The 12,656-nt window shown below is 40.5% G+C and overlaps 1 protein-coding gene across 1 annotated transcript in view; it reads left to right on the top strand.

Annotated features, from left to right (window-relative positions):
* RASGEF1B (RasGEF domain family member 1B) overlaps nucleotides 1–7,570 on the top strand; it is a 30,399-nt gene extending 22,829 nt beyond the window's left edge. The window contains exons 9-14 of the mRNA XM_055701334.1: nucleotides 48–127; nucleotides 1,418–1,513; nucleotides 3,478–3,573; nucleotides 4,814–4,937; nucleotides 5,596–5,668; nucleotides 6,880–7,570. Of these exons, the coding sequence (XP_055557309.1) occupies nucleotides 48–127; nucleotides 1,418–1,513; nucleotides 3,478–3,573; nucleotides 4,814–4,937; nucleotides 5,596–5,668; nucleotides 6,880–6,904 (494 nt within the window). The 3' untranslated portion in view covers nucleotides 6,905–7,570. The remainder of the gene's footprint in view (nucleotides 1–47; nucleotides 128–1,417; nucleotides 1,514–3,477; nucleotides 3,574–4,813; nucleotides 4,938–5,595; nucleotides 5,669–6,879) is intronic.
* Nucleotides 7,571–12,656: the final 5,086 nt, after the last annotated feature.

Below are 12,656 nucleotides of genomic sequence, written 5' to 3'. Positions count from 1 at the left end.
ATATATTTTTTTTAAATACTCCAACAATTTCTCTGTCTTTTATCAAGCGGGCATGAACATGAGTCCTGTGTCTCGGTTAAAGAAAACTTGGGCAAAAGTGAAGACAGCCAAATTTGATATTCTTGAGGTAAGTTTGGCCAATATTTGGACATGGGGCTATTAATAGCATTTTACTTTTCACTGCTCTAACATGCGAGTTTGGCTTCATTATGATATGTTTAATTTAGTATGTTTGTGCTCTTGATCGAAATTCTAGATAATGTAATAAAAATTGTTCAGCTGACTTGTGCTTTTTAGATTTGGAAGGAGGAAATTGAAGTAGTGTCAGGTTTTTTGAATTCCCAAACCCACCTCCTAAGAATTATTTTTTTTAAAAAATGTAGGTAACCTTTTGAAAGGGAGATGTATTTGAGAGGGATGGTGTGGATTGACCTAATGGAGTTCTGCCTTTTGAAAATCAAGTTGAGCTGTAAGGTGGCTGCCTTGCCCTTTCAGAGAAATTTGTCTTGAACTAATTGATTGCCACTTACCTTCAGGTAGCAGAGACCTTTGTCAAAGATCATGTAGGTGCAGCAGTGTATGAGTTTGTGATTTACCCAACAGATTATTTACCAACAAGTTATTATCCTGCTGTAAATGGAAATTGGTTAATTCAGCTTCTTTATTAGTAAGATAAAGAAAATGTAATGTTTTGTATTTGACGCAAGCATGAAATGTTTATTAATATCATCAGGACAGTTGACTTGTGTTATGACAACAGATGAAAACTGGATGGCTGTAGCCGCCTCACACTTCCTTCACCTACCCTTGGGTGGGAAATAGCTTTCCTTGTGTTAAGAGTGCCTGCACAGCTCAGGAAGTTGCTCTTAAAATTACAGCCCTATTTCATTTGACCTTATCGTGCAGGCTGGACTTTGCTGGTTAAGGATGTGCTTTGTGAGCCATGCAGTCATCCTAGTCCTTGAGGTGCAGCAGTCAGTCTTGGAGCAATGAGGTGGGGGCATTAACAGCTTTAGGTGTCTGATCTTACTTTGCCATTGCAAATGAATCGGCTCTGAGAAACCTGCATACTAGGAAGAGCCAAGACCACTGTTACCTTAGCTTCATGATTTTGGTTTTTGAATTAAAGCTGAGCTACCTCCTTTGCAGAGAGAGAAAGGAGGTCCATGAAGCCTGCCATTGCTTTCCTGCCCCTTCACTTGTATTGGATCCTTTGCTGTGCTGAGTGAACGTTTTTTAAAACAAAGTTCTCTTCTGATTGAACGAACAGATAAAGGGATACTGCAGTCCTCTAAAAGGCTGTATTTGTGGTGCTGTTCAGCAGACCTCTTGCGTTTTAAAATAGTTGCTGAAGTGAAAAAGAATTGTGTGCGGTGATGACACTAGCTCATTATTTACATTTTTTCATGCCTCGTAGCATCAGATGGACCCTTCTAGCAATTTTTATAATTACCGAACTGCTCTGCGTGGAGCCGCTCAAAGGTCCTTGACAGCTCATAGCAACAGAGAGAAGGTACGTTTACAAATGACTTGGCAGCAGGCAAAAATGAAGTGTGCTTCTTAAGTTGCATGGTAAGCTTTTGTCTTGGGATTCTGAATCTCATCAACTCTACCCCTGGTGGGCTTTCAAAAAGAATAAAAAGCTTCAAAACTTAATCCCTTTTTACTAGGAATGTCTAAATACTACCTGTAAGCTACAGAGAAAGTAAATGGAATATTTGAGGAAACCAGGTGGCTCAATGGAAATTACCATCTTAGGTCTGCCAGTTCAGCTTGGAGCTGACTGAAAGCTGCAAACATTAGGTGATTGCTTTGATTAATTAAATAAAATAAGTACATTGCCTCAGCTCATTTCTTTTTTGACAAAGAGCTTTATCTGACAAACCAGTAATACAGATAGAAAGGCTAAGGACTGAAATGAGGTTGCTACTAATTTGTCCTTCTAGCTGCTACTTGTGCTCAGTTTTAAGTGGTTTGTGGTTGAGGGTGGAAAAGCTTTAAAATTTACTCAGAAAAGGTATTCTAAAACTCAAATCTAGACAGAGCTTCTGTCTAAATTCTGTTGATTCCCCTTCCTGTGTACAGTTTTAGATAAGCTTTAAATATACTATGCATTTTTTTAGTGGAAATAGTGAGATGAATCAGGTGTTTGTGTACATTAAAATCCCCCTTCCAGTTTCAAGACTGGCTGTGAGCTATGCCTTAGTAGAGGTGACATCTTTCTTTACTCTTTAAAATAAATAAGCCTTTGAGAAATAAACTGGATTTGGTCACACATTAATGTAGAATCTCAGTTGTAATTCTTGTGGAAAGAAGCCAAATAGCTTCCTAGCTATTTGTAGTGTTCCTGCTTAGAAGCAGTTGCTCATCAACTGCTTTTAATATTAGAATTTCATACTATGTTTAATAAACCTGATCTTTGTGCTCATAGAATAAACTACCAGGAATGATGAAGCAGATCCATGTGCAGTCTACTGGTCTATATTGTTTTTATATACATGTAAATAAAAATGAGGATTATTTTTCTGAGTCCTAAGGATCTGTTTATGTACCATTCAAAGCACCAGAAGCTTAAATGTAAGATGCTTGCTTCTTCTCAGAGAAAAGTGAGTTTTAAGATTTGAGAGAAAGAACTTACAGATATTGAAATGGTGCAGTAAAGTCTTCCATGGAAACAGCGATAAGTGATATTTGTTTTAGCCCCAGCTGCAACAAGGATGTGCAGCTGTGAAAATTTTTATAGGATGCAGATTAAAATACAGACATTTTAAGAATGTGAGAATGCTCCAACATTCTCCAAAGAAAAATACTTTGATTTGTTCAGTTGGCAGGAAATTCTTCATTTTGAGCCAGTGAGTGCCAAGGTTCAATTTCTTGCATGAGTTTGGGGAATAGTAGTTTGAAAGCCATTTGTGCTGCTAGCCCCATATTTTCCGTGCTGTGCTTTAACATGCATCTCCCCTCATCAAGCAAGTTCCTGTCAAGAGGAAAAGCTGCACTAAGAGATACCCTGCAGGAATTACATGTAAGAAGTAGGCATCTCTGAGCTCTTATGTTGTGGAATCTGCAAGGAAGAATGAGAAAGTGAAAACAAGAGGGACATGATACAGAAATTAAATTAATTAGGCATATTGTTGTTCTAAACACGCCTCATAGCCACAGTTGACAAGCAGTGGAGTACCAACAGGTACTTTAATTGTGACCTTGAGGGAGCTACGTGCCAAGAAGGGTTCAAGGTAATGGAAGCAGGTTGGCACAAAGCTGGAAATAAAACCATAAGGATTAGCTTACCATCCAAGGGAGGACTTCCTTTATAGAGAAACATCACATGTTTCAAAACATAGTGAATGCAGAATTTTTGTGTCATGAACAGATCTTAGTCCTTGGTATTTTGCTTACCTTTTGTACCACTTGTCTTGTAGAGCATTATGTTTTGATTTCAGCACCAGACTGAGAATAATGTTGTTCTTTCCTTAGATCGTAATACCTTTCTTCAGCCTCTTGATCAAAGATATTTACTTCCTCAATGAAGGTTGTGCCAATCGTCTTCCAAATGGTCATGTCAATTTTGAAGTAAGTAGAGCACTGAATGGGGTATTGATACAGGGTCAGCTCCTTTAACAGAAAACTGAAGCAGATGATGGTTCAGCTTCCGCTGGATTCTGGAAGAGCAAAATTAGACTGGAATTTGAGTGTGTCTGTCACTTCTCACAGGAGCTGGGAGGTAGTCAGGAAAAAGCAGTTTTATTGAAGATGGAGTGTTTATAGAAACCCTTTTGATATTCACAATTTTGTAGTGGGGAAAGAAGTAACAACTTTTTCTCAGTGCTCAAATCCATCTGAATATTTCAACGCACAGGTTTATTATACTGAATGACAAAATCATTCAAATTACTATTATAGAGCTTGTTTTTGAATTCCATATGTAAAAGTTCATCCTTTGTCAAGATATAGATGCAGTATTTTTGTACATGTAAGTACAGATTATCTCTGAAGAGACATGTGATAGAGCAGCAGTGAAGGAGCCCCTTGTCTTTCATTGTTCTTCTGCCTCCAATTTCACGCTTGTTATCTGACAGTGTGGATTACCCAATAATTTGTTTTCTGGTGCTTTCAGCTTTCAAGAAGCCTAGGTCACTCGCACAAAATTACAGTACGTTTCATTTGTAGATATTGGCCTGAATTAGCCTGTTTCTAAAGCTCTAGACTATGTGATGATCTGGAACAACCTTTTACTCCAGGAATCCATGTGCATTTGAGGCATGTTAAACTTCAGTTGAAAGAGTTTATCAATTAATGACATCAACATCCTGCATGGGGAATGTGTTTTTTTGGCATGAATTTCCAGCAAGAAAATGGAGCATTTCAGATTAACTAACTAAAATGGAATATCTGGATTTCAAAATTTCAGTATTTAGCATCTAGACACTTTTGATGTGAAAATTCCTAAGTATTTCACTGCAAAACAAAAATGAATGAGCATAATCGAAGTGAAAAGCTGGGCATAAGGAGTGGTATCAGCTCCTTGAAAAGCAACTGAGTGCAGATCATGATGTACTATTTATATTCATAAATAACAATAATTTTACCAGGGTGGAGGGGTGGGGAGTCACCCCAGTTTGAAACAGAAATGTAGAAGTTAGAAGCCGAGTTGTGAGTCAGATCACATTCAATTCTAGCTTAAAAGCTGGGGAGAATCTAAGCCTTGGACTTAAAACCAGGATATATATATATTTAAAAAAAAAAAATTCTCAGGGTAAATAGTACTGTTCAATATATAGCATCTCTTCTGTTTTCTGTTCTATTCTGACAGAAATTTTGGGAATTGGCGAAACAAGTCAGTGAATTTATGACGTGGAAGCAAGTGGAGTGTCCTTTTGAAAGGGATCGGAAGATTCTGCAGTACTTGCTCACTGTCCCAGTCTTCAGTGATGATGGTAAGGAGCAATGGGCTTCCTGCAGGTCTGGTGTCACCGGCTGCTGCTTAGTTTCTCTCCATGTTAAGTTGTTGCTTCCTTACAGTAAAGAAAGACTTTGTCCTGAGGCATCTCTGTTGGGCAAGTAAAAAATGCTTTTCCCTTACAAGTGAGAGAGAAAGTATAATTTTTCTTTTTATGTGCACTTGGTCTGTAAGAATTGACATTATCGTTTTCTCTGAAATGGAATGAAAATATTGATTGGATATGTGGTCCCTACAAAATATCATCTGAAGTGTGTTTATATGGACTTTCCGGGTGCTTTACACTAAAGGGTGCTGCTTGAGAAAGAAAGTGGGGGTTTTGCTGGCTGCTTATAAAGCACCATGTCCCTGGGCTCAGTTTTTTCTTTTGAGTGTTTACTTTCACCCTTGTGCTTTTGCATTTTCGCTAGTTGTTTTTTTTCCCCCTCAGGGTAGTCTTTGTACTCATGCGCTGTTTGTTAGCCTTGTCTGGAGGTTATTATAAGCAATGCTATACTTCCTAATGGGATTCTGGAGCCCTAATCTGAGAGATAGATAATACAAGCCTGCTTCATTTAACTTCAGTCCACTCTCCAGGGAGAACAAATCTTAAAATGCCAGTAGGCCTAACATATTGTATTTGCTTCTGATTGCAGCACTTTACTTGGCTTCCTATGAGAGCGAAAGTCCTGAGAATCACGTTGAAAAGGACAGATGGAAGACACTAAGGTTTGTGTCAAAGGTTACCCGCATCAATAAGTAAAGAGAATGGGATACAGAGCAAGCATTAAACAGTTAAAACCAAATGGCACACTACATGTTTCAACAGATGGGGCACAGCATCAGTGTAAATCCCCCCTCCAATATGGGACTCTTGGAAAAAAGAACAGTCTTTATCTTAAACCCTTTCAAGCCTTTTCTCCCTTAGGGGATGGGAATTAGAATAAGTAATTTTGTATCTTGATTTCTTGTGTTTGTCAGTGTAGGAAAAAATACTTTCTAAACTTCAAAGAAATCTCTACTTCCTTATCAGTACTATACAGAGCACTCTGGTTTCCGAGCAGACATTTCTGCAGCTATTGCATCCCTTTATGCACCCAGCCTTTCAGACAGGGATGAGGTTTGCCCAAAGATCACTCTGGGGCAAATGCATTGAGGAAACCAGGTAACAATGTAGAGTTCAGGCTAGGAAAAAAAAATCAGACAAAATCCTGGTTTTGGCTTTTCTTCTGCTGCTGGTTGAACAGCCTCATCACCTCTTTCATTTTACTAATTGTGGAAGGATACATGAACCATTATGGGAGTGTTTTAGCTTGTGCTTTGCCTATCAACTTTTTTCTAAAAAAAAAAAAAAAAAAGCTGAATTCATGGCAGCAGACAAAACTAATCGGGTACATAGATGGAGACACAGAACTAAGCAGGTACATGAGTAGTCTCTGTTTTCACCCCTAAGCCATACCTTCACTTTAGTATTAAAACAACCGATATCCCAAGGAACTCACCATTAGCCAGGTGTTCTTGTCACTGTTGCAGGCAGTGGCACATTAACACTTAGAGGATCCCATGGATATGAAATCCCAACTCTTCTGATCCACTCTGCAGCACCAGAGACAACCCTACACCATAGCCCTAAGGATTCTTCTCAGTCCATGTTGTTTTTTCCTGGCATACCACAAGGAGATGTAACAGTTCCATCTGATTAATCCCGGTTATTTTGGGGAGAGGACAGAAAGGGAGAGTTACTCACATCCGTGCACAGATACTCTGCATTACAGAGAGTCGCAAGATAGACGGTCAAAGACTCTGAGCTTGAAAATCTGTGATAACACAAACCTCGGTTTCACAGAATCCTTATCTGAGGCCCTCTGAAGCTGTCTGAGAAGATTTACATCATTCTAATGACTGTCTTTACTTATTTACAATTTCCCTCTTCCTTTCAGGTCAGCACTTCTGGGCAGAGTCTAGTGCACAAGATGGCTGCTGTTTCTGCTGTTGCTGTTATGTGGCTTACCAGGGGGCATGGCTTGGTTTGTTTTTCTGTACACTGAGTGGCATTCAAAGTGATGAAAAATGTGCAGTCAGTTGGGATATTGTGTCAGCAACGATGAAACAAGTTAACTCAAGAACAAACAGGCAGCTTCTCACATCTGACAGATGAGATAAAATCACAGCCCACTTGGCTGTGATTCAGGCTTAAGTATTGATTGAGGACAGCACTGACAGAATCCTTTGAAGAGCTCTATGCCACCTATGAATCATTTCACACCTGGATGGAATATTTTTCCTTGTCCTTTTGCTGCAGCTTGCTGCTACAAAGACACTGTAGAGTTGGTAGTAGATTATGGAGGGGAAAAAATCAACCATTCCTTTCAGTGAAACCCAAGTCTACGCTGAAGAACTGCCATTTCTAATAAGCTGAAGATAGCCAGGAACTTTGCCTGATCAGGATTGCTAAGAAGGGAAAGGACTGAAAACAACAAATTGGCTGCTGGGAAGAGTTTCTCCCCGCCACTGTAATGGTGGCTGCGGGTTTTTTTTTTTCTTTTTCCATTATGTTTTTGAGTTGGCTGCTGGTAGGCAAACTCATTATTATTCTAAGTTATTTTAAAAATAAAAAGTAATAAAAATCAAGGCTGTGGTAGAAAACACCTTCTACAAAAATATAGTAGCTGTATAGCTTGGACTATTTTACAGCTTCGTGGGAGGTTTTTCCTTTGTTTCAGTTGTTTACAACTAACTACTACATACTACAGATATTCTTATTTTTACTATACAATTTTGTTACTCTAATTTTCCATACTTGACCTTCTTATATTAGGTTGAATATGCTGACTTTTCTAGAATAGTCTTGGAGAAATTGGTGTACAAACTGCGTTGAAGTACAAAAGTATGTTTTTATTAAGTCATTTTTATAATTGCTTTTCTTGAAAGGATAACAGTGAAGAACACAACCCACTTTGACTGAAAGAGAAAGATGCCAAAAAGAAAAAAAAGATGAGGCTTCTTCTCTACTACAGCTGTGAACAAAACAGTATCCCTATGTGTTTGCTTTATGGATTATGTTTATGACTGTGAAGTAGTTCACTGTGTTACACATCTAAGAAGTTTGAAGTAGCTCTAAATACTTAGTCTGTTTACCCTAGGAAGAACCCAAGGGGGGGGGGGGGGGGGGGCGGGGGGAGAAACTGTAGCTGTAGATCACCCTGGATGCAAAATCACAAAGCAAAAGCACATACTTCACGAAAAAAGGAATTTGCAATTATCCTGCCACTGTTATTTAAAAAAAAAAAAGAAGAAAAAAGAATAAATATGTCTATTTGTTGCACTGCATCTCTCGAGTTTTCAGGTAAGCTGTTTTTTATGTCTGTCCATGCCTTTTCAGGCAAGTATTTAATCTTTGAGGTCTCTAAGAACATGCTGAAATAGCCTTTGTTAACAGGCATACTGTCCTTTACTACAGCCTGTTTGCTGGTGCAAGGTGCTGGAAGTCACTGAGTTACATGTTCCATGAGCACCAGCACCAGGGCCTTGAGCCCTGATGGTGGAGGAGGATTCCTCTCTGCCTCTCCCATTCACTGAGTTAGGGTGAAGGAGAAAGAAGAGGGTGACTCTTTGAAAAGAGGATACTGCTTTTGCAGTTCACGGACTTGCCTCCCAGCTTTCAGGTGAGGTCATTCCCATCTTCCCCTCTGTGTCTTTCCCCTGTTGTTGAAGGTTATAGGTAGAAGTTAGTGTATATAAAAAGCTGGGGAAGATGGTGTATACCTCTTTGTCATGGTTTAACCTCAGCCAGCAGCTAAGTACCATGCAGCTGCTTGCTCAGTCCCCTGCCCCAGAGGGGTAGGGAGGAGAATCAGGGAAAAAGGTGAAACTCAAGGGTTGAGATAAGAGCAATACAGTTACAATGAAAAGGAGGGAGAGGGGGAGAGGAATAAAATCCAAAGGGAAGGGAAAAAAACCCAAGTGATGCAGAATGCAGTTGCTCACCACCTGCTGACCAATGCCCAGCCAGTCCCCAACCAGCGATCGGCAGGCCCTGGCCAAGCCCCCCCATTTATATACTGGACATGACGTTCTATGGCCTGGAATACCCCTTTGGCCAGTTCAGGCCAGCTGTCCTGGCTGTGCCCCCTCCCAATTTCTTGTGCCCCTCCAGCCCTCTCGCTGGCAGGGCCTGAGAAACTGAAAAGTCCTTGACTTAGTATAAACATCACCCAGCAACAGCTACAAACATCAGTGTCCTATCAACATTCTTCCTACACCAAATCCAAAACAGAGCGCTGCACCAGCTGCTAAGAAGAAAATGAACTCTGTCCCAGCTGAAACCAGGACATTCTTCCACATCTTCTGGAAGTAGGATCATATGATAATAAGGTAATAAATGAGCTTCCATGATGCAATGTTTTCTCTCCTCATTAACCTACTTGTTTTACATTTTTAGTTCTAGGGAAAGCCAGAGGGTTGAACAAAGGGTTAACTTACCTGTAAAAATTACCTCTCTGTCCCTCCTGCACCATAACACAGTTTGACTGCTAGCTTGGTTGAGAAATGGGTTTGTTATTGATGCAGTTGGAATGAAGCCTTTGTAAATAAAAGGAAAAATAGCATTAAACAGCCTCTGTCCAAAGTGCAGGCTGTGTGGTGGCTTGTGGGCCAGCTTCTTGCCAAGAAAAGGCAGCACATAGGGGAATGATTGGTATGGAGGAGGAGGCAGGGTCTGCCTTGGCACTGAAGCTGGTCAGCAGGTGCAGGAGCCTGTGGCTGGTGCTTGAAAGGGAAATGCAAATTCCCTAGCCCCTGGCAAGCCAGAGGCTACTGCTGTAGGCATTAATGAACTCGGTGTTTGATGTTAGAGCCGTGTGAGTCTCATCGTGCATTGTACTCTGCTGCAGCCACAGTGCTGAGCTTTAATTTTTAACATCCTGAGCCACTGTCAGACTGTTGATCCGTTGGCTTGGGAACAGCCATTCACACCTGTCTCTAGGAAATGAGAGAGAAAATGACTGACTGCTCTATCACTAACCAGCTCCTAAAGGAAACATCACAAACTCTGAAATGAGGAGTTGCAAGAACTCATTAACTCTATGAGTTGAGTGTTCAGCCCGCACTGCAAATCTCAGCTCAGTGCTGACAGATGCTCAGTGCTTAATGGGGACAGAAGCAACACTGAAGTGTCCTGTATAAATGGCTCAAACATTACTTATTTCTTTGTGGTGCACTTTCTTCTTGTGGTGCAGAGACAAAACCTGTAGGTCTTATGGACCCCGATGAACCAACTTGTTCAAAAGAGTCCAGATGTCTGGCTAAGCCCGCAAGAAAAATACCTGTCCTTACATCCAAATACTTCCCTTTTCTCCTACTTGGATACAGCTTTGTGGGATCATCGTGAAAATGTGAATAGATAGTTGCATGCAATAATGTGCAAAAGCCTATTTACAGATGTCATCTCTAAAAGAGCAAGCAAGAACCTACCTCCATGTGGGTTTTGAGGGTTTGGGGGTTTTTTTCAGCCTTCCTAGACAGCCTGTTCTTGTTGGAGCTGAAACTGGTACTTGATCTAGCACTAAAAAGAACTCTTTTGGATAATAGACAAAATTTCCTATTTTTATTTAAAAAAAAAAATGCCAAGATTCCCATTCTTCCGGGGAATTTTCCCTGTCACTTTGGGTGGATTTTCTGGTACTAGTTGTGTGCAGCAGGACCCCTTGTGGGCTCGTTGCAGTATTTCTGCTTGGAAAAGTACTTCGGTAGTGCGCAAGTGTCTGTTTTTTCTCTTAGCCCCTCTCTGTCTCCACTTGGTCATGCTGAGCAGATTTTTCCCATGTAAAGGGAGCAGCTAATCCCTAGAGATGCATTCCCTCACAGCTGCATCTGTCCTGCTGCTGTCGGTCAGATCCAGACAGCCTGCTTCTACCAAGCAACTGTATCCTAACCTGCGCTTTATGGTCATGGGGTCCTGTGTCATCAGCTGGTTTTTAGCTTGAGAACAGGGCTGGTAAGGGCTGGTAAGGATTTTCAAGGGAACTAGTCTGTTTACAAGGTTACTGTTGTTAGGCATTTGCTAAGCTAGTGCTTCACACTCAAAACTGACTAAAGTTCAGTACATTTAGAAGCAAGAGTTTAGTGCCAGAAAGTGTATCATTTGATACCGACAGACACTTTGCCATTATTACACTGTGCTGCATTAAGTTGTTCTGGAGTATGTTTTTGTCTTTCTCCTTTATTAGAAAATTTTAGCTATACTATGACCCAAAAGGATGTCTCCTTATAAGCCCAAGTAAATATACTGTCTTTCTTTCATGGCTGTTACTTTTCAAGAAGAAAAATGTAAAAGATAATGTGAATAAAGCAGCTGTTTTTTCATCAGTTATTTATGTAGCCAGAGCAATCTGAGTGCCAATGAGCCAATGACACTAGGGCAGGATTTTCTTCTTTCTGTTGGTGCTTTTCTTCCCTGGCCTGTGAAGTCCAGAGGTTGGAAGGGGAAGCAGTTCTTAGGTGGATTTCTAGCTGCAGTGGAAAGCAGCATCTGGAGCCAGTCCGTTCCAGAGGGTGACAAATGAAACAAAGCATCTGTGTTGGTGTTACAGCAGGATCCTCTGTAAGCCCCCAAGCTTGGTCTTGTGGTCAAAAGGTGAAATAGCTTTCTTTAGAAAGAACCTGTAAGCTATAAACGAGTCCAGGGAGCATTAATAAATACTAGGGGTGGGGAAGAGCCCCTTGGTCTTTCAACTGCTTTTCTTTATTGTCTGATAACTCAATAGCATTTACATTTGGGATGCCTCACTGCTTTTTAAATGTGTTTTTCCTGGGAGAAAACTATATAGAAGACCATCACAAAGAGCTGTGGCTGAAAGTTCAATGCTGGTGATTCAGAATGGAGCAAATGATGTGGGCAAAGAAGTTCAAAGAAGCTCATCTTGTTGTCAAGTCAGACAGATCGACCTCCTTTGTACAAGCAATCCATCTATTGATAATGCTGTCTCTAACAGAAGCATGTTTTGAAGCTACAGTGGGAGGCATTAAAGCAGCCACCTCAATCCTTTGTTTTCTACTTAACCACAGAAGTAGTAACACATTCAGACAGCCAACATTCCTAGGCAGAGCCTTTTTTTTTTTTTCTTTGTGTGTGCGACTGCAATAGAGGGTTTACTATTTCTCTAGTAATAAAGAAACACACTAACATTTTCTCTGCTGTGCCTTTCAGAACAGGGCCATCTTTCACACTTCTAATCTTGCCAACCTACCCAAAATTGGAAGTATGGAAACAAGACAGAACACGTGAAAAACTATGCTTCTTGCTGATCTTAACATATACAGGAGGACACTTTTTACTAGAGACTGGTAGAAAGTCAGAAATAATTAGGGCTGGGAGAAGTCAGTCATTTCAGAAGGAGTTGCATTTTCCTTAGACCACCTCTTCTCTGGACAGTTCAGACAGCTGCATTTCGGCTTTTCGGTAAGAAATTAGAGGAGGATCTCTAGGGAGTAATAGGAAAGAGGATCTGACAGGAAATGAATTGGCATCCCTTTCCTGAGACATCGCCTAATTGTGGCCAGTGGTATTGAATAGAGAGAACTGCAAGCAAACCAAGTTTAGGTTACAACAGTTTGTTTGACATGCATATGTTGAACTTCAGGTTTGCTGGCAAAGAGGCTCCACTTAGAAAATACCATAGCAACTGTCTTATAAAGGGAGTCAGAGATATGCTATATC

This window comes from Falco cherrug, chromosome 1, assembly GCF_023634085.1.
Source record: "Falco cherrug isolate bFalChe1 chromosome 1, bFalChe1.pri, whole genome shotgun sequence".
NCBI classification, from domain to species: domain Eukaryota; kingdom Metazoa; phylum Chordata; class Aves; order Falconiformes; family Falconidae; genus Falco; species Falco cherrug.
Note: the sequence above shows the minus strand (reverse complement) of the source record. Positions and strands in the feature narration are given on the sequence as shown.